Raw genomic sequence first — 27,820 nt, 5'->3', positions numbered from 1 at the left:
ACGCTCCGGATCGCCGCCCGAAGCTTGCTTTGGTGGTTACGTAAATTTGACATCAGGAGATTGGAATAAAATGAGTATTGAATAGTTTTACGTTATAGGGCCCTAGGTGACTGTTGTCATTTCAATTCGAATGAAATACTATTAGCGATCATCGTCATTGAAAGAGCTCCACTAACCAGTTGCAGGGGACGTATCGTCTGGCGGAAACATTCAGAGATATCACTTTGAGTGCGCGCTGATTCACCGATTGCGCAAAACGGGGTGGGCTGATTGTCTGGTTGAGCATTACTCACGCGAAAGGGATAGTAGCGCCGGAAGTTTCGTCCAAAAATACGTCCCCAGTAGGTGTCACGCGAAAACATGTGCCAGACGCATGCACGCAAGTGGTCACGCGCGCAAGCGCACGTACGCTAGAACGGTTGATCTGCTACTTAGAACCATAGTGGAAAACACGTGGTGCCTTTTCATTGCAACAACATGTACAGGGTCGTCCACTCTTAGTACGAACACGGCGCCGCGTGGCCGCGCTCCGCGGAGCGCCAGCGCACATGGCGCTGCCGCGCATCGAAGCTAAGCGGCGCAAGCGCACAGGGGCTTGGAGGCGGGGCTTCGTGTCGTCTGCTAAAGCGCGTGAGCGAGCCGTGTTTGTGCCGCCTGTTGTCTGCTAAAGCAAAGCGCGCTCGCGCACTTTAGCAGACGACACGAAGCACCGCCTCCAAGCCCCTGTGCGCCTGCGCCGCTTAGCTTCGGTGCGCGGCCGCGCCATGTGCGCTGGCGCTCCGCGGAGCGCGGCCACGCGGCGCCGTGTTCGTACTAAGAGTGGACGACCCTGTACATGCACCTGTCCTTTTTGCCGCAGCCACCACAGCATCGATTTATATCTAGGTCTGCCACGAACTACGGGTATCAGGAAGAAATGAAAACAACTAGGGTAAAACACTGTCACTGCAAACATGGCACAAACAAAATAATGTCACTGTAAACATGATAAAAAAGAAGTTAATGTTGGCGCAGAGACGACGTCATTTTTTAGCTGGTTCCAGTCCACTACTGTGCGCGTAAAAAAAGAATACTTAAAAGAGTTGCTGCGTGAGGAAAAAGGAGTTATAGTGAAATTATGTATTTGCCGAGTAGCGCATCCGGAGGAGAAGGCTATGATCTTTGTTATGTCCATCTTATAATTCCCCTTTATTAGTTGATGCTATCTTGTCCAAATATCGTGTCCAAAAGCGCTAGAAACTAGGGCTGGAAACTCATTGCTTGAGAACTGGTGAAAAGAAACACCGGGTGTTTTCCCGGAACGCGACTTGCAATACGGAAGACAGCAATACACCATCACACAGCAGTTATATACCGATCTGCAATGAACGGCGCCAAGTCTTGGCTGTGGCCGCGCGTACTAAAGGCATTGTACGACCGTCTTCAGGATGGATGGATGGATGGATAAAGAACTTTATTAGTGTCCTTCTGGGCGCGGAGCCCACAAATTACTTCATACTGAACGACACTGACAGAGGACCGAATAAAATGCGCGGCAAAACGATCGTGCGAGCGCGAAGGCAAGCGCATGTACGCAGAGCAGGGTCAGGGTCGCAGCGCCCCTACCGCCGACGGGTGGCGAAACGTGCTGAGAAACTCTCCCATTGTTTCCCCGACGGGTGAGAAGGCCGTAAGAAGCGAGCGCGCGCGCCAGTCGAGCCCGGCCGTGCGTCTGCTAAAGCACGCGAGCGAGCCGTGTTTGTGCCGCCTGTTGTCTGCTAAAGCAAAGCGCGCTCGCGCACTTTAGCAGACGACACGAAGCACCGCCTCCAAGCCCCTGTGCGCCTGCGCCGCTTAGCTTCGGTGCGCGGCCGCGCCATGTGCGCGGTTCAAATGAAACAACTAGGGATGTGCGAAAAGTAATTTTCGAGAACAAGTTGAATACGAATCCAATAGTGCCATAAGCACACCAAATCGAATACTTTTAATGGCGGATCTGTTTAAGTTCGGCAAAATTCTGTTGTGCAACGCTAAAACTGGTTGAGCGAGGAGGAGCCACGTCTCTCGCGAGCATAGCGCCGAGAGACGTGGCATAGCGCGCGGCGCGCGCTATGCTTGGCTATGCTCGCGAGAGAGGAGCCTGTACATTAACGTCATAGCTCCGCCGAGCACGTGTTCAGCAGAGTCATGTGACCGCGCTAATGAAAGCGTGCGCACGCCGGCGCAGGGGCATTTCCCCGCTCTTCCGAGATATGGCACGTGTTCATCAGTCATGTGACCGCACTTATGAAAGCGTGCGCGCGGCGGCACCTGTGTATTTCTCGGCTCTGCCGAGATATGGCTCGACCTAAGCGCACCTTGACGCCGGAAGAAGATGCTGCCCGACAAGAGAAGAACCTTCAAGCCACGCGGGAAAGGAATCGCCGTCTTCGTGCCGATCCAGCCTACCTCGCCAACAAAGCCACCGATATGCGATGTCGCCGAGCCGATCCGGAATACCGAGAACGCGAGAATCAAGCCAAGCGACAACGCCCAGCCTTGCCATGATAGCCTAGCCTTGCCCTGATAGCCCAAGCTTGTCTAGAAAAGCCACGTTAAGCCACGTTAAGTCTACATCAACGAGTTACTAAGGAACGTCGCCCAGCTCCGCTGTTGTTTCAGACTTGGCACCGCTAGGGTCAAGCTGGCCGCATTTTAGGGGCGAAGCTCCTTAGGGTCGAGTCTTGTCCCTTGTCGCGCCGTCGTAGCCACGCTAGTACTCACCGCTCCCGCTCGAGGCGCAGCTGTGCTCTCTCTTTCTCTCTCGTTCCCGACGCGCGCTCTCTCTTTCTCGTCCGTAGCTAGGGGCGCTGCGGTGCACAAGGGCTATATAAGCGCTTTATATACTGTAACTGTACACATGTACAGTATAGATGTATATATATATATATATATATATATATAGTATATGTACGCCACGCTCCGGCTTCCGTTTCCGGTTCTGGTTCCGGAAGCCGGAACCGGAAGCCAGCTTCCGGCTTCCGGAGAACGCTTCCCGCATTTTGCCCGAATGATCCCCCGGCCGGTGCTTAGTCCACTCATCATCATTCACTTCGTGGATATGCGGTGTTTTTCTTTTAAATGGTTTTCGAATAATGAACGCCTGTTTTCACCATTATTACGAAACAATATTCGCATACTAGTATTAATAAGTTGATAAACTTTCTGCGATTGCAATGGAAGTTACGGTGCCTCGCTTATTAAAACACAAATGGAGCATAAGGATCATATATGTATATGTAATTTGTTTCCATGTAAAAGTCTATTCGGAGATTGCGAATGATCCCTCTTTAGCTGGTTTCATGTGGCTCCCTGAGCGACGCAGCCTGCTTGACACTTCACATTGTTACGTTGTTACTGGGTGACTTCGCTATAACCACGGGGATAAAATTCATTGCACTTTTGCTCCAACTTCATGTTTTATTGAGAACATTTGACGATTCAGAAATATTATAAGACTACTCGAAATATATTCGTACTTATGAATAGTGACTATTGGATTCCAAAACCGAATCGAATCGCACAATATTCGATTGATTATTCGAAACTTTCGAATATTTGCAATCACCTAAAAATTTAATGGTCGATCAATACATTAAGCTGACGGAAATGCGTTACCGTTAACCCTTCTCAAGCTTTGTGTAAACGACAAGAGGCCCGAAGAAGGCCACAAGGTCGGTGTTGTCCTGCCTGCCAGATTCAGACCAAACGCGAAGCTAGCGATCTAGTCCGCGCTTGCCGGCCTTCGAGGTAAGTGAATCGTGTTGCATATTTTCGCTTTTCTTCACCTCTGCTATCTCTATATATTCGTCTCGTGTGAAGCTATGTTTTTTTTTTCATTGATATATGTTCAATTCAAGAGAATGTATCATTTCGTGAGATCTGTGGGCCTAAAAGATCTTCATGGGTCCGATTGAGTGAGTCTGAGTGAACCCGGCTGAATATAATTTTGCGGAATTCGAGTCCCATTCTTTCCGGCTGAGTATAATAATACTCATGAGTAATTCTGGCGAGTCTGAGTACGAGCGACACCGGCTGAGTAGAATTTTCGTGTGTATGAGTCCAAGTGAGGCTGGCTGATAATCGTTCTGGTGAGTGAGTGCGAGTGAGCCGGCTGAGTAGTATTTAATCCGTAAGTCTGAATCCGAGTGAACCCGGCTGAGTAGAATTTTGGCGAGTCTCAGTCCGAGTGAGCCTGGCTGAGTATAGTTCTCATGAGTCTGCGTACTAGTGATCCCGATTGAGTAGGATTTAGGTGAGTCTGAATTCGGGCGGGCTCTAAGCCAGAAATATAATTTGGAAGTGACTCTGAGTGAGCTCAGTTTATGTTGCCGACCTATGGTCAAGCGCCCAAAAGCAAAGCAGTGTGGCATGCTTTGACAATAGGAATTGTACTAGACAATGAGAGCTGTAAACTAAGCTCGCAGGTTGAGCAAATGGTTCACTTGAAATCGTAGAAAACGGAAGGTGAGAGAAGGATGATAGCCCTCTCAGCGTGAGGATGAGGGAGGGCGGGTAAAGTTTTTCCGCTGAGGATGAGGGTAAGAGAGTGCGGTCAAATATTTCAACGTGCGGACGGTACTTGCGGCGTAAAGGTGAGGGAGGAAAAAAAAATGAGGGCATTTGCCCACCTCTCATGGTAACACAGGAGTGGCTAGCCATTTATTGTGCCGCTTGTTGCACAGTATTCACTGTAGAATTCTTGGAGAGTTGTAGATTCGAGTTTTTTTTTTTTTTGCATTTTGAATTGCAGGGAATCATTTGGTTTAGCGCTGCTTCACTACAAGGAGATGAACGAACCAAATAAGGTTACATCGCCAGTGGTAGCCCTAGGAGGGTCTCCTATGGTGCTCTCGAAACGAGCAAAGGACGCTGTGACCATGCTAGTTTTCCAAACTGGATTCATCGAGGACTCATCGGGAAATCACGAAGAAGCATTTATGCTAAGCCTCTGGACCACAGGAAACGGCCCCCATTTTAGGCGCTCCGAGCGCCCGCGCTGCAAAAACAATTGAAATGCGCCACAAAAGTGGTGCAATTGTGACTCATGTAGCTAAATGTTGCAGGCTTTAATTTTTGCCCCCTCACATTCTCTCTGTCGATTGCGCGCTTAGCTGTCAGAACCATCCGTGTCAGGCTACTGATGCTAAACTGCAGCACATGCCACGATAGTGCGTCTTTGGGGGCTCTCCTGCCGACTGGAGGTAGTTGTACAAATGCAAGAAAAGGCGAAATAATTCACATACTTACGCACGGCCCAAAATACTTCCCAAGAAGAGGCTCTCTGTCCACTGAACGCACTTAGGTGCGCCCGTTGTGCCCGTTGTCCATCCCACGAATTGGCTACCGCCGGCGAGAAGTTCCTTGTCATCGAAGGGTTCTTGGTGTTCGTCGTTGAATTCACAGACACTGGTGAAGCCTGGCTTTTTCTGACCCACCAGAAACATATCCTGCTCGAGGATAATAACATAAATAAACAGGACAAGAGGTCAGCACGGAATAAATTACTTATCCTAAAGGACATCCGCTAACTGGCCATAGTGAGTGAAAACTTCTATAAAAGTAGGTCAGTCCCAATTATGACCATTCAAAGGCTCACATCTTCGAAACCTTTTAGATGCCTTGATTAACGCCGACGTTCGGAGGAAGGCAACAGGTACGTTTCCTTCCTCGTGAAAATGGGGAGGGAAATATTAACCACAAATGAAAAAAAAAAAGAACAGTGAGCAGACGATCCATGATAACTTTTAGTGGCCGAGCGTAGTAAGGGACAACCGAAGTGATAATGTATTAGTTTTGGTTATCGCTCCGGAGGAGAGCACGACGACCTCTTCTGTAAGTGCTTCCTTTTCCTGAACCTCGGGAAGAACGAGTTCTTCACTTATAACCTCCTCTCCTTGCTTCTGCTCAAGCAGTTCTGCCACCATCGCAGTAGGTACCGGTTCAAACAAGATATCCAATGGCGATTTAGCGATACATGCGAGATAAATGCGTTCGCATTGCGTCACCCCTCTTTGAAGTCCCAAATACGTTATTTAAACCACGTTCACGAGATTACAAAGTGTTGTTCAGGAGCTTCCTCGACAGGCGTCTTGCCTCTTTGAGAAGCGTAGTGCAACTGATGGTGGTCTGGAGGAGGCCACCACCAGTTGTACTACTTGTCTTTGTATATATATATATATATATATATATATATATATATATATATATATATATTGTAATGAGATTTAATTAAATATTGCTACGGAACAGTATTTGCCTTGACGAAGAGGCGAGCAGTGTGAAGACGACGACAAAGATTAGAGGCTAGTGCAGGCTGTTGCCTCTCGGCCAAGTGCGGCGTATTTGCTTGTAAATATACTTGTATATAGCTTTTCGTCTGCGTCTTCCTGCATAACATATATGGTGGAGGTGGACGTTCCCTGTACCTCGTCACGAAGCTTCGCAGTGGACGGTACGTCGAGCCTTCCGTCATGGCTCCCGGCGACGACAGCTCGACTCAGCCGGCTCCGACACCTGCTGCCACTTCGACGACCTACATCGCTCTCCCCGCTCCCCGTGATCCTGGCGTATTCTCGGGCAAAGATGGGGAAGACGTCGAGGACTGGATCAGCCTGTACGAACACTTCAGCCGCAATAACCGGTGGGACCCTACTATCATGCTCGCCAACGTAGTCTTTTACCTCGGTGGCACACATCGAGTTTGTTTTCGGACACACGAAGATGAGCTCACCAGTTGGGATTCGCTTAAGCAAAAGCTCCAAGACTTGTTCGGCAACCCCTACGGTCACCAACTTGCCACGCAGAGAGCGTTATTCGGCCGTGTACAGACTTCAAGAGAGCCCTACGTCACGTACCTTCAGGACGTCTTGGCTCTGTGCCGCAAAGTTGACGTACGCATGACTGAGCCAGACAAGGTTTCCCACATCTTCAAAGGCATTGCCGATGACGCCTTCAACTTGCTCGTTTTCAACAACGTGGCGACGGTGGATACAGTTATAGAAGAGTGCCGCCGCCTGGAACTCCCTAAAAGCCGACGTATCGACCAGCAGTTTGCCCGTCTGCCCAATACCTTAGCGACATCTTCCTGTGCCGACGCTCCGCGTCCCAACAACACTGGTGATGTTACCAGGATCATCCGGTGTGAGATTGAGGCCGCCTATCCAGCTGCCTTCGACTCCAGCTCCTCCAACGCACCTGCAGTCAGGGTTTCCCTGATCCAGGCAGTTGTCCAGCCAGGAGTTCGCAAACATTGGTCTTCACACCGTCTGCTCGGCCCATCGCCCTGATGCCCACCCGGATTCGATTCCGCCCCGTCCCACATCTTATTACCCACCACGTTTCCGCAACCCATCTTTGAATGGCGCACTGCTGACGACAAGCCCATTTGTTTTCACTGCTGTCGAATCGGGCACATTTCTCGCCACTGTCGCAGTCCCTAGAGTTCCCCGACCCGGTCTACTGATACTGCCTACTCTCGCCCAGGTAGCCCTTCTCGACCCCATGCCGCACGCTCCGATAATGCCACCACTGATTCTCCTGCGCCGGAACCGCCCCTATTCTCGTTCGACTTCTCCCCAACGACGAAAATCTCGCTCTCCCCTGCCCCGTCGTCCCTATTCGCCGACTTCCTTCGGACGCCGCTCCCAGCCGGAAAACTAGACGATGCAGCGCCTCGAGGTGACGCTGCATTGCTCCCTACGCCGCCAAATCCTCTACTGACGTTGCCCACTCATCTGAACCTTCTTGACGTGCAAGTCGACGGTGTTTCTGTGTCTTCTCTGATAGACACTGAGGCGCATTTATCGGTAATGAGCGCTGACCTTCGTAACCGGCGGAAGAAAATAATCACACCCGTCACGACGCCTGTTGGCCGTGTCACCGATGGCGGAACAGCCCCCGTAATTGGTATGTGTGCCGCCCGCGTCTCCTTCACTGATCGCTCAACTATCGTGCTATCACAGTCATCGCCCACTGTCCCCACGACATCATCCTCGGCTTGGACTTTTTCTCCGCGCATTCTGCTCTCATCGACTGTTCCGCCAGTACTCTCCGCCTTGACCTGACTGTTCTGGATCCCGCTGAACCACACCCCAGTCGCCTCAGTTCCATCGACTTCGTTCGCTTGCCACCTTCGGCACTGACTTACGTTGACTTAGTGTCGTCCCAACCAGTGCCCGATGGTCACTACATTGCAGATCCCATTCAAGACGTCCTCCTTACACACGGGATCACAATACCTCATACAGTTTTATCTATTACGGCGCATTGCGTCTGCCTGCCAGTGGTCAATTTTGGCTTGACGACACAAGTGCTGCCCGTCGGGGTGTCTCTGGCCCAGCTTTGCTCATGCGAGGATCACTCAGCAGCATCTATTGCAGTAGATGACAATTCAGCCGATCCTCCTCTACTATCGCAGTCGGCAACTTGTACCATCGCCGACTTACAGAAAATGATTGCGCCCGACATGCCGTCCGAGCACGCTCGTGAGCTCTACCGCGTTCTGTTTTTCTACCACGATATTTTTTTACTTTAACGATCGTCCCTTGGCACAAACTACAGCTGTTAAACATCGCATTATTACTGGCGATGCCCCTCCTTATCGTCACCGCCCGTATCGAGTGTCACCGGCTGAGCGTCTAGTTATTCACGCAGAAGTTCGCAAAATGCTTGCCAATAACATTATTGAGCCGTCGTGTAGTCCATGGGCGTCACCTGTTGTACTGGTACAAAAAAAAGGATGGCTCATGGTGCTTTTGCGTGGATTATCGGCACCTTAACAGGGTTACCAAAAAGGACTTGTATCCCCTACCCCGGATTTATGACGCCCTTGACTGCCTCCACGGTGCTCGCTAGTTCCTGTATTGACCTTCGCTCCGGCTACTGGCAGATTGCCGTGGACGATCTAGACCGCCAGAAGACTGCTTTTGTAACACCCGACGGTCTTTATCAATTCAAAGTGATGCCGTTCGGTCTATGTAACGCTCCTGCCACTTTTGAACGCATGATGGACTCCATTCTTCATGGTTTCAAATGGTCCACGTGCATGTGCTACTTGGACAACGTTATAGTATTCTCTCCAACGTTCGCTACGCACCTCGAGCGCCTCTCAGCAGTCCTGGACGTTTTTCGTCGAGCCGGTCTGCAACTCAACGCATCGAAGTGCCAATTCGGCCATCGCCAGATTACCGTCCGTGGACATCTCGTTGACGAGAATGGAGTGCAACCACACCCTGGCAAGATTCATGCTGTTACGCACTTCCCTGTTCCGAAGTGTGTCAAAGATGTGCGCAGCTTCATCGGCCTTTGTTCGTACTTCTGCCGTTTCGTGAAAAATTTCGCGGCCATACCACGACCACTAACCAAGCTTTTGAAAAAAGACGCCCCTTTCCAGTGGGGCGATAACGAAGCCTCTACATTCTCGCATCTAATCGACCTTCTCACAATGCCTCCCGTTCTGGCCCATTTTGATCCTTATGCGCCTACCGAAGTCCTTACTGTTGCCAGCGGCCACGGAATTGGCGCATTACTGGCACAACGCCAGCACGACAACGACCGTGTTATCTCTTACGCCAGCAGGCTCCTTTCACCCTCGGAGCGCAACTGTTCTATCACTGAGCGTGAGTGTCTGGCCCTAGTTTGGGCGGTTGCGAAGTTCCGCCCATACTTATATGGTCGACCCTTTTCCATTGTCACAGACCATCACACGCTTTCCTGGTTATGCTCACTGAAAGATCCTACAGGAAGACTTGGTCGCTGGGCCTTACGCCTCCAAGAGTATTCTTGTTCTGTCACCTACAAATGTGGCCGACTACACAAGGACGCTGACTGCCTGTCCCGCTACTCGGTAGACGAGCCAGACGACGCCGACAGTAGTACTGCCAATGGTATTTTCTCTGTGTCTGCCTTCGCTAACATCGCCGATGAGCAGTACCGGGATCTATCGCTGCGAGCACTCATCGAGCGTCTGCGCTCTACACCTACCGACGCCGATATGCCCTCCAGGGCGGCATTCTGTACCGAAGGAACTTCCTCCCTGACGGATCTGATCTTCTTGTCGTGCCAAAACATCCACGACGGACTGTGCTCTTTGAAATGCATGACTGCACTGCAGCACATCTTGGGGTAACCCGCACGTACAACCACGTCCGCCGCCGCTTCTACTGGCCTGGTCTCGCTCGCTCCCTCCGACGCTATATTGCTGCCTGTGATCCCTGCCAGCGTCGGAAAACACCTCAGGTGATACCCGCCGGTCATCTCCAGCCCATCACCGTCCCTGTGGAACCGTTCTTTCGTGACCTCCTCGGCCTCTTTCCCTCATCATCCTCTGAGAACAAATGGGTAACCGTCGCAACTGATTACGCCACCCGATACGTTATTACGCGGACTCTCCCTACCAGTTGCGCCACTGACGTCGCGCACTTTCTCTTGCGTGACATTGTCTTGCTTCATGGCGCCCCGCGACAGCTGCTTATTGACCGTGGTCGTAACTTCCTGTCGAAAGTTATCGCCGACATTGTGCGTTCCTGCTCCACTCAACACAAGCTGACTACCTCATACCATCCTCAAACCAATGGCCTGACGCAACGGTTAAACCGTACCCTTACCAATATGCTGTCCAAGTACGTTTCCAAGGACCACAACGACTGTGACATTGCCCTTCCTTACGTCACATTTGCGTATAATTCTTCCCGGCACAACACCGCCGGACTTTCTCCATTTATCTACTGTACGGTCGCTAACCGACCTTGCCCCTTGATACGGCACTTCCTCCTGCTGCGATCTCAACAAGCGAGTATGCGCGCGACGCCATCGCCCTCGCCGACCATGCACGCCAGCTTGCCCGTACTCGACTGACGGCCTCACAAACCACTCAGCAGCGTCAGTACAACGCCCACCACCGTGATACAGTTTTTGCCTGTTGCATTCGTGCTCCTGTGGTCGCCCTCTCGTCACGTCGAACTTTCAAGAGAAGCTCCTTTCGCGATGCACAGGGCCCTACCGCGTGCTGCGCCAAGTGACGCCTGTAACGTACGAAATTGAACCTGTCAGTTCGACCTCGCCGTCTATTCTGGCATCTAGTGATGTCGTGCACGTCAGTAGGCTCAAGGCCTACTACACTGCTTCCGAGTTCGGCTTTTAATCGCTCCGAGACGGCGCTTTTGCCGCCGGGGGTAGTGCTACGGAACAGTATTTGCCTGGACGAAGAGGCGAGCAGTGTGAAGACGACGACTAAGATTAGAGGCTAGTGCGGGCTGTTGCCTCTTTGCCAAGTGCGGCGCATTTGCTTGTAAATATACTTGTATATAGCTTTTCGTCTGCCGTCTTCCTACGTAACAATATTTATCAGTCTAGTCTAGCAGCAGCCTAGCAGCAGAGCGAACAGCCCGAGCTCTCTGGCAATCACAGAACGGCTCGTCGACGTCGTCTTCGAGCTGCTACCGAAAACACGAGGCGCATCTGCGTTATTACATTGGCCCCGGGTGTGAAACGGAGCCAACTTGGCGACTCAGGGAGCAGACAAGATGACGGGGTCATAATATGGCTTCAGCCGGTTAACATGCACTGCCTCGCGACCCCGTCAACGAATGTCCCGCGATGGTGTGATGGGCTCAACGATATAGTTCACAGGTGACGAGGCGTCGATGATCCGGTAGGGACCGTGGTATCGTGCAAGAAGTTTAGAAGAAAGGCCAGGGGTGTGAGGCGGTATCCACAGCCAAACAAGAGAACCGACAGGGAAGGCGTGCATGGCCTGATGGCTGTCACGTCTTGCCTTCTGACGCCCCTGATCCTCGCTGGTCAGCGAACGAGCCAGCTGGCGGCAATTTTCAGCATATCGGGCGACTTGTGAAATTGTAGTGCACTCGGAGGCGTCAGGTTGGTAGGGCAGGATAGTATCCAGTTGACACGAAGGCTCACGTCCGCAACAGAAAAAAAAAAGGTGAAAAACCGGTGGTGGCTTGCGTCGCGCTGTTATAGGCGAACGTAACGAACGGGAGTACGGCGTCCCGATTGGTGTGGTCGGACGAGACGTATACATCCTAAACATGTCGCCGAGTGTTCGGTTGAAGTGCTCCGTGAGACCGTTCGTTTAGGGGTGATACGCGGTCGATTTTCGGTGAATGATCTGGCACATGCGAAGGAGGGATTGTACCGCTTCTGACAAGAAGACACGACCCCTATCGCTGAGTAGTTCTCGAGGAGCACCGTGTCGAAGGACGAAGTTGCGAAATATGAGCATCGAAACGTCGCGCGCGGTCGCGGCGGGAAGAGCCGCGGTATCGGCGTAGAGCGTCAGCTGGTCAACACCAACAATAATCCAGCGGTTTCCACATCCGCTGTATGGGAGGGGGCCATAAAGGTCGATGCCTACGTGGTGGAATGGTCGAGCAGGACACGGTAGCCTCCGCACTGGGCCAGTAGGGCGCAGTGGGGAGATTTGCTTTGTTGGCAGGCGGTGCATGATCGAACGTACTGCTGGACAAACCGATACATTCAACGCCAGTAATATCGTTGACGCAGCCTTGTGAAGGTTTTTAGGACGGCGGCGTGGGCGCGTTGAGAGTCGGTATGGAAATACGCACTTAAGAAATATGAAGTCCCGTGTCTGTTTAATTTGTGCTCAAAATAAACACGAAAAACGGGGAATTAAGGTAAAGCGCATGAAATCTCGTTTACGCACTTTGATGTTGCAAGACTTCTTGATCCGAGTAAACATTTCGGCGTGATTCTCATCCGTGAGCACGTGGGTTACAGCGGCCATCTTTATTTTGTCAAGTATTTCACCTGGAAAAAGAAGCCACGATTTTATTAAAGCGAAACTTACTTATTTCTGCCAGTTTGGTCATCGTCTGTTTCTGTTTGTTCTGTTTTATTTTGCCTATACTGTAAATGCTTGGTCATCCGCCGACTTCGCTACCCCACCGAACAGCTCCCCTCCTAATAATGGCCGTGTGTATATTAGCCTAAAAAGAACGAATATAGGTATATATCTTTTAATATATTTATCTACACAGTCATCATATCCAGTGCTGCCAGGCGTATACAGTCGCCAGGTCATAAACCACGAATGGCATGCTCTTCGAAACAAAATCGTGGGTTTTCCATCTGTCTTAGCTTGGGTATAGCTCTATTGTACTGGTCAGATGAAGGAAATTCCCGTGCATTACACCTGAAACCATAGCAACACTTCGAATCAGTCGTTTATTTTACAAAAAAGTAAGATGGAGAGGGGAAAGGCTGTGAGGTTAACCAGATGCGAGTTCCCAGTTTGCTACCCTGCACTGGAGGGGTGGGGAGAATAGTCGTTAGAGAGAGGGCAAAGAGAGGGCGAGAGAGAGAGAGAGAAAAAAAAGATACGAACAGGTAACAGAAAACGCTTTCCAATGACAGGCGTTCACAAAGGCCGGTCGATCTCAAGAAGCGCAATAACGCTTGCACGGCCTTCTAATGCAATTTTATGACAAACGCAACTCGCAGGCAACCAAGTCACGCATGGGTTCGGTCTTTGTAGCTCGAAGCGTGTCTTCGTAAGATTAGCGTGTCTGCGTAAGATTACACTGATATTTCCCTTCCATGAACAAATTTCAACCCAAACGTATGCGACAACCTTTCGTATCAACATAGCTGGAGTTCCAAAATATTGTCTTGTACATTCACGCCTGATGAATTTCTGTCTTTGCTAAAGAGAACGCAGACAGTTCCCATATCCTGGTCAGGAACAGACGCGGTGAAGGGTCTTCGCTGATTTGCTCAAAACAAGACTGAAACTTCGTGGAACCCCCGATCGTCTCGAGCTTTCGTCTCCACCGGCTTGATCCTACATTGAAGCATCAGTTCCACCGTACTTCTCCCGGCGTTATGCAAGTTTACTCTGCCGCCTGTGGTTAGGAGCGGCTTTTACTGAAAGCCTAGTCATTTCTTTTACAGCGAAGCTGTTAAGGGCTCAGTCTTCGATGGTCACGTCCGGACGTAGAAAAAAAGCTCTCATTGGCCGTATGCTGTATGTGCGAGTGAAAGCGCGCGAGGGGCGCAGTGCTTTCACGGGGAGCGAACGCACGGCGGAGAGCAAACGCCACTTCTTCCATCGCGCGAAAGGCCGTGGGGGGACGGGAAGGAGGGAGGGGAGGCGACGTTTAGCTGTGGCACCAAATGCGTATCTTGCGACCGGGCACAAGAGGAACGGGCGACTCAATCTCCCACGTGAAAGGAAGACAACGGGAAGGCAACGCGGGAGGGAGGGGTTGCGGCTTCTGCTCTGCGAGCAACTTGTACTTTTCGCGACGCCGGGCGGTCGTGCGCACTGTATCTTGAAAGCGATCTGCAACACGGCTCCTACCTTTGTATGCGCTGTGCTTTCGCCGCTCAGGTTCCGTTGAAGCGATAGACCGCATGAACCTTCGCTCGCTGCGGCTAGCGCGCTTGCTCCCGCCAGCGTTTTGACAGCGGTTGTGTGCGGTCACACAAAGAACGCGCACAACTGTTGTCGACGGCGGCGGCGTTTTGCCCGCGTTCGCACCGAACACGCGTGGCGTTGGCGACGTGTTTATGAAGAAAGTGCCAACCTTTGCCGTACACCTTATGGCGGTGTACCGTAGTGACCATAAGGCCATGGTCCCTGTGGTCACTAAATAAATGAAAACCACCGGATCATATATTAACGCCGTTTAGGGCCCCGTGTCGCAGAAAATCTGGCGTCGGCTACCGGCGTGTGATCGCGGGTGGCGGAGAAAATCATCCAACCACATCGACCGCGCAGGCCCTCCACGTCGTGCAAGGTTTTGGTGAACAAAAACTGAATTTCTCACAGTTAAATCCGTCAGAAAAATGGTAAAGTACGACTTTACCATTCGGTGTCGGATTCGCCGTCGGATTGCTTACCAGTCGGTGTCGCATTGTAATTTGAATGTACGAGAAAACCTAATTCTGCTACAAGGAAACTCAAACACAAACCCCTTTTCCAGCATTTCTACCAGACCTGCGTGCGTCGGGGCAATAGCAAATAATAAAGTAATAAAAAAAGTGCTAGGGCCTTCACATTTTAATGTAAGATCACTTATATTTCCCCTGGAAAAACGTCTTTTCAGCAGTGCATTTCAGTTCAAAAGTGAAGCCGACATTAAGGGGATCGGTGTAAGCTTGGTCTCTGTACGCTGGCTTTCCCACGTTCAGTGTTGCAGTGAATGAAGCCTACTTGCCGTATGCGAACGATGCGATGCGAACGGCTCCCGATAACGCTACCGCGTTCTACACTTAAAGGCGAAGCTTAAGCGTCCTCCAATTTTTCTCATTCTTTAATAGTTCAAATAACCAATTACACCATCACATCTTAATAGTCATAAGTGGAAATACGGAGAGAGAGAGAGGTTTAATGATGCGAAATGCAGAGAGGTCGGCCTGAGGTAAATTCCTCTAACCAGCTACTCGGCGTTAGGGGAAGGGGAAGAGGGAAAGAAAGAGGGAAGAAAGAGGCGCATGATGGGTGACGATGATGAGAGCAGGAGGATGTAAAACATATGGCAAGCACTTTGGCATGCTCAAAGCCTACAGTCCAGGCCCGTACTTTTTAAAAAGTTCAGTAGCGCCTGCATGGCCTTGAAACTTGATTGAGCGTCTGGCCAGGGCCTAAAATAACGTCCTCCGACAACGGTGGGCTGTCGAGACGCGTAAGGTCATTATTCAACCTTTGACGCTCTTGCACGTACCTAGGACAGTCACAAAGCACATGACCTATAGTCTCATTGACATTGCACAATTCACAGTCTGGAGACTCGGTGCGTCGCATGAGGTGAACGTATCCGCGCGTAAACGCTACCCCCAGCCTTAGTCTGTGCAGAAGACTGGCACAGCTGCGTTGAATTTTCGGTGGTAGCCTAAATTTCATGGTAGGGTCCAATCTCTGCAGTCGTCTGTGTCGATTATCCGGATTGTCCCAGTGCTTTTCTGTCGGTTTTCGGATGACACTGGAGAGAAGGCAGTTGGCGTCCGCTCTTGAAAAAGGAATCGCAAGCATTGACTCTGGTTCTTCCAGTGCTTTCTTCGCTTCGGCATCAGCCAATTCGTTGCCGTGTATACCACAGTGACTGGGAATCCACTGAAATGTGATGTGGTGGCCGTTTTCTTGCGCTAAAGTGTATAGCTCGGCAGTTTGAAGAGTCAACACTCTGTAAGCGCTTTCCACGTTCGAAGTGGAAATACATAATTCCCATCACAGTACAGTTTCGCTGGCCTTCCATCTCCTTCCATCTCTTCCAGTGGAAGGGCTGACAGTTTTTTTTTTTTTTTTTTTGAATGTCAGACAGCTATCTGTGACTCACGCAACTATGAAGATACGATCGAGCACGTTGTGTTTTTGTTATCATCATGACATCGAACGCGATGTTCTTCGGACTGTGAACCGATTAGGTAGCAGACCATTTTCAGAGACAAAATTTCTTGGGTATTAGCAACACGCGTCACAGGCTTACAAAGGGGCGCGGGCATTGCTATGGTTCATTAAATTGACTGGCGTCAGTGACCGATTGTAGGCGTGATGTAATCGACAACCGCACGTGTTCACATTGATAGTACCATCCATCCTCCCTCTCTTTTTGTTCTTTCCATCTCCTTACACCCTTTCCTCCGTGTAGGGTAGCAGACCCGACGTTCGTCTGATTGACCTCACTACCTTTCCTTCCTTCTCGTGTTCCGTATCCCGATGCATTTGAAATACCTGACATTTATCTTTTGCAGTCACAAGTATTGCCTTATCTAAGCATACGTCCTTACACGCAATCTTGCTCTCTCACCTTCACTCCACAAACAGTCCGATGAAACCAAAGTGGCTCCCGTCAACGGGACGCCGCACACAGCGACGAAACTCTCTATAGAGTTGTCGACATGCACGTAGACTCTGTCGCCTTTGCCGATGCCTTGACGCCGGTACCAAGCCGCACAAAGCCGTAGTTTGTCCCGTAGCTCCAAATACGTTACCTTGTCATGCCCGCATATCTGGGGGAAAGATGTAGGTAACAGTCACCGCGTACAAATTGTAGCGTTGCGACAGTTTCGTGGTTTCAAGTCACAGCTAGAAATAAAGCAATAAACTTACATTGGGACATCAGTCGCGAAAAGTGGCACGTCAAAGCGTAGCACTAATTCTTCATTGGTTCTTAAAATGTCGTTGTTTTGTAAGTTATCTTCTAGATCGCCTTTCTCGGCAAACATATCTGAAGTCTTACGTCGCTTTTTGAAGCCTTCAAGATTCAGCTTCAAAGCACATTTCGTGCAGACTTCAGACGTTCATTTACTTCAGTAGCGACACTAAGTAAGCAGTGTATGTACTATGATGTAAGCATGGCTTAGCTATGAAGCAAGAATAACAGGAAGTACACACGTACTTATCTCTGCTTGGTTGTGGCATGTTTTTCCGCAGGTCCATTGAGGAAAAATTCCCTCCCCACACATTCTCAGCGTACACAATGCTCCGCACAACAGCGCTACTTTAAGTTTGGTTTGATTTATCTTCACTCTATTCATGGCGCATAACTGTCGGGGATTGGCCAAGAGTAAGACGGAATTAGAAAAAAGAGAAGATTTAATACTGACTATAAAGCCCCGCTACCGTTTCCTCGTTCATGTATTGACATCTTCACAGTATTCAAAACAGAAAACTGGTATCCAAATGGTATCCTTGGGTTCATCGAACTTGGCTGCCTTTTGTGATTCCCCCCTGTTGTAGCCTTAGATTTGTTAGCACACATTCTTCGCAAGGCCTGCCAGTTCTGTTCTCCAAGCTGTTTCTTTGTCTTACCAGTGCCGTCTTGCATCCATGCGTCAGAAGCCTTTCCATGAGAAATCCATAGAAAGATGTGTCATGCACAGGCGGACAATACGGATAAGGAGAGTGAACAACGCCGGCTTCTATCCGTGCTCGCATCTTCAACGAAGCGGCTGGAAAGAAACATCATCAGTACAGACCGGAAGTTTAAGCTTTAAAAAAAAATGTCACAGTTTCGCCCTAAGGGCGAAGCAATGAATGCGATAGCAACACAGCAATGTCATACGAAGTAAGGTGAGCGGCTTTGGTAACAATATGAATTGTAGTAAACATGAGCTGATTAAGTAAGCAGGTGTGCTGCGGCGTAAGTAGACCGACATGAAGAGAGACTCGATGACCACGAGAAGGCGCGTGTGAAACGGTCGTGTTGATGAGAAGCGCTTCCCGTGGGCAGCGCGCGTGCGAAGGGACACACCTGTAGCGCTGCACTGCCGATCCGGGCAGCATTACATGTGTAGCGTGCGTTGGAAAATGTGGCCCGACTATTACTAACTGAATGAACAAGCGTGGTGGGAGCGCGCACAAACAAACATGAATAGATCACACTGAATGACTGCAGACAACGACTGTCAAAACGCTGGCAGCAAGCGCATATATACGCCGCAGCAGCGGGCGAAGGTACGTGCGGTCTATCGCTTCAACAGAAACTGAGCGGCGAACGCATAGTGCATAAAGGTCAGAGCCGTGTGGAGATAAGAGACGGTGCGGCGAGCGACGAGCGCGGTTGTTGGTAGAGGAAAAGTGCGCCCCCCCCCCCCCCCCCCCGCTCCCTCCGGCGCTGGCTTCCCGCTTCCTTGCTTGCGCGTGGGAGAGATAAGAGACCGTGCGGTCGAGCGACGAGCGCGGTTGTTGGCACAGTAGAAGTGCCCCCCCCCCCCCCCCCCCCCGCTCCCTCCGGCGCTGGCTTCCCGCTTCGTTGCTTGCGCGTGGGAGATTGAGTGTGTTCGCTCTCCGTGATAGCGCGCGTCCCAGCACGCTTCCGCTCGGGCATACGGCGCGCGGTGAAGATTGTATCTATACGGAACCTCACGGCGACGGCGACGGTGACGGCGACGCCGACGGCAGAAATCCGGTTGAAGTGTCCATATAATTGCTATCGCAATAAAAATCACGCAGATACTCCCCTGGGAGTTTTCTAAGTATGCGTAAGTATTGTGCCACTTGCTGATCTCCACGCAGCCCGGTGTCATTATCAGTGTTACGATACTTGTTCCGGCCATTACAAACGACAGCGCTGTGGCGCCACGAACTGGTGTGGAGTGTCGCCTGTGCATTGATAACGCAAACAAATTACTGTACGTGGCTGCGCCAGGTGCGCTGATGACGTTCCGATCATAAAAAAGCCGTTATCGCTTGTTAGTGCCTTCTCCATCCGTATCGAACCTTTATGCACCGTGATCAAATGACTCCGGCGGTAGCACGGACCGATCAAACGTACTCTGGCTCGGCCGCGCGCACCGTATCTTGAAAGTGATCTGCGAGGCGGACAGAGAGTGCCGACTGCTGATAGCTGCGTGCGTTGTGTTTTCCGCCGCTTTGCGTTGGAGAGGCGCGGGCTCATATCTTGAAAGCGAGAGCGTCAGGGTGCGGCGTGTGCTGAGACCTTCGTGATCGGCACTGTGTTCACGCCTCTTCGTTCGCGTTGAAGCGACAGGCCGCACGAAGGTAAAGTCACTCGCTGCTTTGGGCTTCATTTTGGAAGCGGTCGTCTTACGGGACAGACGGAAAGTTTTCTCGTTGGGTAAGCATAAAAATATTTACGCATTTGCATTTAAAAGGCTGTTTTATGCGCCCATAATATGCGTTATAGCTATCATTGCAGGCAAGCGGAGCGATAAGCGCTCAAAACTGGGCCTCCGGGATCAGCAGTTATGGCTGCCACGGAGGTCATGCATGTCAATTCGAAACTCGTCCATTGCCTCCTGCTGGTTTTCCTGCCGCATTTGCACATTTTCTACGTGCACGGAAAGCGCTGTATTTGTAAAAGACGTGTGTGTGCTTGCGCATCGTGGTTTCTTCGCAACGATTAGAACAACTCCGCGAGATTATTCAGATTGGGCCCATGGGACATATTGACTGTATTCTTGCTCTTCGGTGTCCTTTTGCGGAGCGATATGCCCAAACGCTGATGGCAGCATCCTTCATAAAACATCACTTTTGAAGCGAAAGCTACACTGGCCGCATTCTCGCTGTTTCGCTGTGGGCGGTTTGCAGCACCGCGAGCTGAGCCGTTGTCTAGCAATCGCCGCAGCTGACGCCGCGGCTGGCTGGCAGCGTTTCTTTCTCTATGGTCTGACCACTGTTGCGAATGGTCGATGTCCGAGGGTCCACGAAGGGTTGCATGTGTGGTGCCGTGCCAGGTGCCGAGAGGAGGAGATATCCAGGGAGATTAGAAAATTGTTTTATATACACTGTACATGGTATATTACAAGATGGGCTCCATGATATTGGAGCCGTCTACGTGCTAACATCTTTGCATGTGGTAGCGTTTACATCTCCGAGCGTTCTCCATGGTCGAGCGTGCTCTACATCGTCAAGCGTGCTCTACATGGTCAAGCCTCAAGCGTCCTTCACAACACTCAAGTCCCCTGTTTTATCCCTTTCGTTTCCCTCTTTCACTCGACGAGGGAACACACTGTAGTTCTTTTAGCCAATCAGCATCTTGGATCAGGTGGCCATATCCCGCACGTGATGTGTCGTCGTTTCCCGCCGGGCTCCACCTCCAATCTTGTTAGGTCGCCCCCGAACACAGGCAGCGGTTGACACCTTGGGAACCGAACGTTGATGTCGTTCCCCCGGGATTGCCAGACGCGGGCCCCTTTCAAGATTCGCCTCTCCATAGTGGTCAGTTTGCGGAACCAGGTAGGGCGGTGGCTGTCTCGAAAGGCAGCAGTCGGCGTAGCGTCGTCGTGGTGCGGGCGGCGCTGGTAATTCACGGGACCGCACCAAGGGGCGACGCTGCCGTTTAGCCACGCATGAGGTAGCCCGGAGACCAACTGCTAATCCCTCAGTCCCAGGTGACAATTCTCGGCCGCGAGAAAGGGCGCCAGGTTGGCGCGTCTGAGTCGGCGCCGGCCTCCTTTGTCCCGAGGGACCGCCAGACGCAACACCACCCCGCGGCGTCTTACCGGCGTCTGACACGCGTCTTTCGCCCGGCCAACTGCTTCACTGGAGAGGGTCCGGTATGCCAAGCGCGCGAAGCTAGCGTCGGAGAATGAGGCAGAGCTAGCCGTTCGGCTCGCAAAACGCTTGGACTTGTCGGTTTATAATTTATACCTCGCTTATATCGATGAGTGTATATCTAAGTATAATAATTACAGCTAAATCAAAGGCTAACCAAGTGCAACCAAGACTTAACCAGGCTAAACCAAGCTTTCCATTTGCATATCCAGGGTTAGCTGAGCTAAGCCGCAGAATGTTTTTTTTTTTTTTTTCTTCAGCGAGACCTGGCGATCGCTTTTCTAGCTGATGCAGCGTGAAAGGTACCCCGTGCAACCTTCCTGGCACAGTGCAGGTGCTCCTACCGGGCTTCTCATTCTCGTGTGTTTCGAAATACTTTGACAACAAAAATAAAAATATATACCTCCCTTTCACTCCATGAAGATGGTGTAACAGCGAAACTGTGTTAGTTACACCGGGTGTTACGAGTGTTACATGTGCCTGTGTTGCACGTGATGCAATTGCGTAAAGACAAGCAAACACAGATCGACAACACGAACTTATATTGAAACGTTGCGAGGTGAGAAGAGGCAGCGAGTTCTGACGCTACTCGACGAGTGTCCAGTTGAGGAACTGACACCAACGACATGAACCTTTTGCACGACCGAACGCTTGGGGTCGTACACTACAACTGACTGGTGCTGTTTATTGAGCCGCTATTACAGGGTGGCGAAACTTGCGCTACGAAACGGAAGGATATAGAAAAAATTTCACAGTTTCGCCCTAAGGGCGAAGCAATGAATGCGATCGCAACACAGCAATGTCATACGATGTAAGGTGAGCGGCTTTGGTAGCAATATAAATTGTAGTAAACATGAGCTGATTAAGTAAGCAGGTGTGCTGCGGCGTAAGTAGGCCGACATGAAGAGAGAGAGACTCGATGACCACGAGAAGGCGCGTGTGAAACGGTGGTGTTGATGAGAAGCGCTTCCCGTGGGCAGCGCGTGCGAAGGGACACACCTGTAGCGCTGCACTGCCGATCTGGGCAGCATTACATGTGTAGCGTGCGTTGGAAAATGTGGCCCGACTATTACTAACTGAATGAACAAGCGTGGTGTGAGCGCGCACAAACAAACATGAATAGATCACACTGAATGACTGCAGACAACGACTGTCAAAACGCTGGCAGCAAGCCCATACGCTGCAGCGGGCGAAGGTACGTGCGGTCTATCGCTTCAACAGAAACTGAGCGGCGAATGCACAGTGCACAAAGGTCAGAGCCGTGTGGAGATAAGAGACGGTGCGGTTGAGCGACGAGCGCGGTTGTTGGAAGAGTAGAAGTGCGCCCCCCCCCCCCCCCCCGCTCCCTCCGGCGCTGGCTTCCCGCTTCCTTGCTTGCGCGTGGGAGAGATAAGAGACTGTGCGGACGAGCGACGAGCGCGGTTGTTGGCAGAGAAGTGCCCCCCCTGCTCCATCCGGCGATGGCTTTCCGCTTCCTTGCTTGCGCGTGGGAAATTGAGTGCGTTCGCTCTCCGTGATAGCGCGCGTCCCCGCACGCTTCCGCTGGGGCATACGGCGCGCGGCGAAGATTTTATCTATACGGAACCTCACGGCGACGACGACGGCGACGACAACGGCGACGACGACGGCAGAAATCCGGTTGAAGTGTCCATATAATTGCTATCGCAATAAAATGAAACCGAAACTGTAGCACTCTGGTCGAAACCTGCAGAGCCGCCGCCAGAGGCACCGGCTGCAGTCACGGACACCGCGTGCGTTCCGCGCGAACGCGGGGAAACGCGGACGGCGTCTGCAGCAGCTCTGCGCGTTGCGCGTTATCCGAAAGGGCGCGTCGCACAGAAATACCTTCTCTAATACCCATCGCCTCTGCTCCTCGCGCCCAGCGCAGCCTCTCATTGAGTGAGTGCCTGTGAGTGAGTGTGAGTGAGTGGAGGTGAGTGCGAGTGTGAGTGAGTGCCTGTGAGTGTTTGCCTTTCGCTTCCTTCGAAATGTGACCGCCGCGGCCAGGATTTGATCCCGCTCCCTGGGGCTTAGCAGCGCAATTCCAAAGCCACTACGACGCCATAGCGGGTCCTCGCTGATTAACCATGACGCGTTTCTCCAGGCCAGTTGTTAACACCCACATCTATTTGTTGGATGTGACGACGTACTTAGCCTGCTGGCCCCCTATGAGCAAGTGTCGAATTACGAACCTTGCTTCACGTTCGTGCTCCGGTTAGTTTTGCTGCATAATATGCCTGCTTCCACGATGTGATTGTTGAGGTCTAAGGTAAACATGTGCATTGGATATCGCGTGGACAAATGTTAAAGCAGTTGGTCATGAACATCGTGGTTGGCTATAAACAAGTAACAAACAGACAGCCTAATACGAAAAAAAAGTTCCTGTTTGGTACTCGACCACAGCTTGTGTTGTTTCAGATATCGTCAGTACAGATTGTCCACTAGTTACACGATGGCAAAAAGAATGGCTTGCCAACTCGTCAATTTCATTGTTCTTCAATAACTTGTTTTTGCTGAAACAAATAATGGACCATCGCCACAAACAAACTTCTCCTGAGTACGATAGGTTACAAGTGCCTTGCTCTTCGGTGAATGTGACTGATAGTACGATCATCTATGAGTCAGACTTCGTGTCATTTGTTCTAAGCATCTGAAGTTATCAACGTTTTCCTTATACGAGTTAAACAATATCTGCATCTATTATCTGCCTTCGTTTATTCGATCAGTTTCATTCTAGGATTGGTGTCTTGAAGGGTTCTTTTCGATGTACATAAGATGTCACGCACCCACTAAAATAAATTTTTTATATTTTTTATCAAACCCAGGTCCTTGAAGTACCTGCTAGAGCACGCCTTTGCATTTTTCTGATGATCTAGGTGCACCAGTAAACGCGTGAATATCTTATTGGAAGAAATCTGAATGCAGTGCAGGAAGTGTAGGCATCGACAAGCTCTTGGTATCAAGCAACACGGCGCGGCGCTAGATGATTATTGATGCGCGGACGTAAATCTATCCTGATTTTGTCATAACAGTCTATCTATTTGTTTGCAAGCCTGCTTTTCAAAAAGTATCCTGAGTTACTCAACTTCTACTTATGACTGGTTATCGGGACACGTTGGTAAAGGCTTGTAGAGTGCTAAATTCCCTCTGTCCGAATAGCTTTCTTCTAAGTTGTGTCTTCTCACGAAAAAATTGCATTCATGGACGCCACTTTGTTTTCATTGCGTAGTAATACCGCAATGCAGATTTCGGAAAGTCATAATTGCAACAACTGTGGCGCAGATGAATCGATAAAACAGCTCCTCTGTTACATGCCAACAAGCGAAGACGAAAAGAGTGCATTTGGACAGCTTTAGGGCACTTAGATGAAAAGATCTTGGGACCGTGGCTTCATGCGTCTGTCATGTACAAAGCCACAAAAGCGCTCCGGCGGTTCTTGTAATGCACCGGCCTTTATGCCCGCTTGGGATTGGCTCAAAGATGAACACTTGATTGGGTGTAAACAGTGCTAAGTGTGGACTTCTCTGTTATTTTCTCCCCCTTTCTGAGTGCTGGGTAGCCTGCCGTGCTCAACCTGGTTAACATCCCTGCCTCTCTCTTTCTCTGATAATAAAAAAAAAATACTATTTGTACTCCTACATGGCTATGCGGCGGAAAGGCCTAACAGCCCGCAGCACACGACAGAGGTCGTCCATCACTGCCCTTTTCAACTCGATTGGTAAGGGCCACGCGGCGCGCAGGTTGATTGATATGTGGAGTTTAATGGCGCAAGGGCCAGTTCTGGCCAAAGAGCGCCATGACATATGGTAATGAATTGTTTATGTATTGTGTTTGAAATCAATAAATTGTGTTGCAAATGTAGATGTAATGTGGCTGTGGAGAGGCCTAAAAGGTGCAGCGCTGCACTTACACGGTATGAAATCTTGTGGCAAGGCCCAGGCGACTCTCGTTAATTGGTTCAGAAAGTGCAGCCAAATCGAAGGGGCCAATATTCCAACGCGGGTGTACCGTTCGTGGCAGTGCGCCTGCCTACCGACTACGAAGGAAGAGAAATAATAGTCTTGCGTGTCTGTGCAAGCCTGTTGAACATGGGCGATAAAGATAAGGACCCTATCTGGATGATACAATTCACCTTAGAAACTAATTAATGTAAAGCAAGAATGCTTACTCACGTCTTGACAGCTGTCTATGGTGCTTTCTTGAATTTGCCGTGTAACTCGGCCACCTGCGCTCACTGTTACGCCCACGGACTCGCCCAAGAAAACCGATCTTATATCATGTGATCCAAGTTAGCAAAATAACGCGTAAAAGCCGCGGGTGCCAGCTTCGTCACAGCACTGTGCTGCTGTTTTCGGCATTTTTCGACGAATATCCGGTGAATGAGTACGCATGCGTTGGTTTGTGCGTCTTTGTTTGTGCATGAACGCGATTGCTTGTGCTGCGAGCAGCGGATGGAATGCTGTGCACATGTTCACACAGGACGTGGAGCCATGATGTTTTCAAAAGCAGGTGCGGCAACCGCCGTGAAAGCGAACTACAGCACTATTTCAGGGAAAACAGTACAGGGTGATAAAAATACCTCTACATTGATCCTCTGCGCTGGAGTTAAGGTCATAGCATTTCAAAAAACATTTTTTCATCCGTTCTGGAAGATGTGATGGCGAGCCCTCTAAGCACACGTAAAATTTTTAATGTGCTTCCACCATCTGTTTGCTTGGCTCCATCGATTGTGGCCGTCACGGCGGCGCCCTCTGATGAAATGTTCTTTTTTTTTCCTTTACTTTTTTTTATTATGACAGCTATCGTCGCTAAAGCTTACTTTATGACTTTTGCCACAATATTTCTTCATCAAATACGAGAAGGCAGAATGCCTGCCGTAATGATAAGTAATATTTTTTCAGATAATAACCTTTGCATTTCTTCCGATAGTTTCCAAGAGTGCAAATGAATAAGCTCTACATATATTTGCTGACTCTCACGGCTGTGCGAAAAGGACAATGTAGGCCACGGACCCTATAACGCTAAGTGAGACGCATATAAAAGTGAGGGAGAAATGCAAACCGTCCGAGCACACATTATGAAACAAACGACATTGACTGCTACAGCGGAATTTTGACGCCTTTGAAATGCATAGCACTTCCTTTACAACAAGCCCCACTCCCATAATTATTGCGCCGTATTGTTCATTGTTACTGATGTTATGCGGCTACGTATAAAGTAATCCTGGTCCCCCTAAAGAACAACCTGATGCCTTAACTGGAACAGTGATAACTGTTGAAGACCTAAACCAGAGGACCATTAGATGGAAGATGTACAAAACAAGATGTCTGACACAATTTTTGAGCTTAAAGTCGCGGAACAAACAGTCATTGCGGCGATCTCTGACATCAGTAAAAGGCTTGAAAAGGTTGAAAACCAGACAGCAAACATCGATCACTGGCAAAGCGAACTGAAGGAGTTACGCGAAGCCGAGCAAAATTTTGCGAAAGTGTCGCATGACTTTGGTGTAACGCTTGGTCATGCGGAAGACCGCTCTCGCCGCGAAAATCTTGTGTTCTACAGAATACAGGCCATCGCCTCGGGGAATGCCTCGCTGTCTGAGACAAAAGTGATGGAAATCATTAATGATACGCTAAATCTTAATATAATGAGCGACAACATTGCAAGAGCACACAGGATAGGACGTTTTAGCACTGGGAAGAAAACCACCCCTTGATCATTAAATTCGCCGTCTATAAAACAAAGGAAGAAATCATTCTGAAACGCTCGGAGTACAAATAAAGTTCTGTCACAAAGAGGGGAAATTTCGGCCCTGCAACACGCCATGCTAGGAAAAAACTGGTAGAATTCGGCAAAAGGCTTCAAGTTCCTTTTAAGTTACGCTATAAAAAACTTTTGGTTGAAAACAAATATTATTACAACGCGGATGATGATTCTGTTCAAGAAATCCGCCCATCAAGTAACCGTGAAAGCGAACAGTCTACTCTTTCCCTTCGATCTGGACGTGTGGTACAGGCAACAAAACGGTAGGGAAGCGCAAGGTGTTGTGGCCTAGAGAAAGCGTGCAAGGCTGACTTAGCTGTACTGTTTAGTAACATACGTAGTATAATGCCCAAAAGAGAGGAATTATGTAGTCTAATTGATGACTGTAACGGCTGATACCATAGCCATTACTGAAACGTGGTTATCCACCAAGGTGTCGAACACAGCAATGCTATACTGTCATAAAAATACCAAATGTATCGCAGTAACCGCACTAATTCCATTGATGGCGGTGTACTATTCACAATAAATGAAAACCTTGGTTCTTTTTGTGTGCCTATTACTAGTGATTTGGAAGCAGTGTGGCATTCTTTGAGTACGAACTTAAAAAAGCGTTTATAGGTGTTTGTTACCGTTCACCATCGAGTAGTACAGCACTCAGTGAAAATCTTCATGACCGTTTCAACCAAATTACTAATATTGTCTGGTCTATCGTGTACCCATTTTCAAATCCCTCATCAACCGAGTGTAATAATTTTATCAATCTTCGCACTGATTTCAGTCTATTGCATATAGTTGTATTGCCCACACGTGTCACACAGTGCTCATCATCCCTATTAGACCTATAGACCTTGTTGTGACGTCAGTGAATCACACCGTCCCTACAGTCATCCACTTTCCCAGCCTTATCGACCAAGACATCTTGACTTTCAGTTTAGTTATAAAATATTAAAAACGTTTTAACAGTTCCAAACTATTAGAGATTACGGAAGAGCTAACTATGACGCTATTATTCAAGAACTTGCTTCATTTCTTAAT

General features: G+C 49.9%; 1 protein-coding gene across 2 annotated transcripts in view; it reads right to left on the bottom strand.

Annotated features, from left to right (window-relative positions):
• LOC119442529 (luciferin 4-monooxygenase) overlaps positions 1-25,343 on the bottom strand; it is a 55,908-nt gene extending 30,565 nt beyond the window's left edge. Inside the window, exons 1-5 of one of the 2 annotated variants that reach the window (XM_049662218.1) lie at positions 25,188-25,343; positions 17,813-17,952; positions 16,809-17,010; positions 12,704-12,807; positions 5,269-5,468 (exon numbers count right to left, since the gene is read on the bottom strand). In XM_049662218.1, the coding sequence (XP_049518175.1) occupies positions 5,269-5,468; positions 12,704-12,807; positions 16,809-17,010; positions 17,813-17,938 (632 nt within the window). In that variant the 5' untranslated portion in view covers positions 17,939-17,952; positions 25,188-25,343. The remainder of the gene's footprint in view (positions 1-5,268; positions 5,469-12,703; positions 12,808-16,808; positions 17,011-17,812; positions 17,953-25,187) is intronic. The other variant, XM_037707438.2, reaches the window with a different exon arrangement.
• Between the last annotated feature and the right edge of the window lie 2,477 nt (positions 25,344-27,820).

Source organism: Dermacentor silvarum, chromosome 2 (genome assembly GCF_013339745.2).
Source record: "Dermacentor silvarum isolate Dsil-2018 chromosome 2, BIME_Dsil_1.4, whole genome shotgun sequence".
NCBI lineage: Eukaryota > Metazoa > Arthropoda > Arachnida > Ixodida > Ixodidae > Dermacentor > Dermacentor silvarum.
Note: the sequence above shows the minus strand (reverse complement) of the source record. Positions and strands in the feature narration are given on the sequence as shown.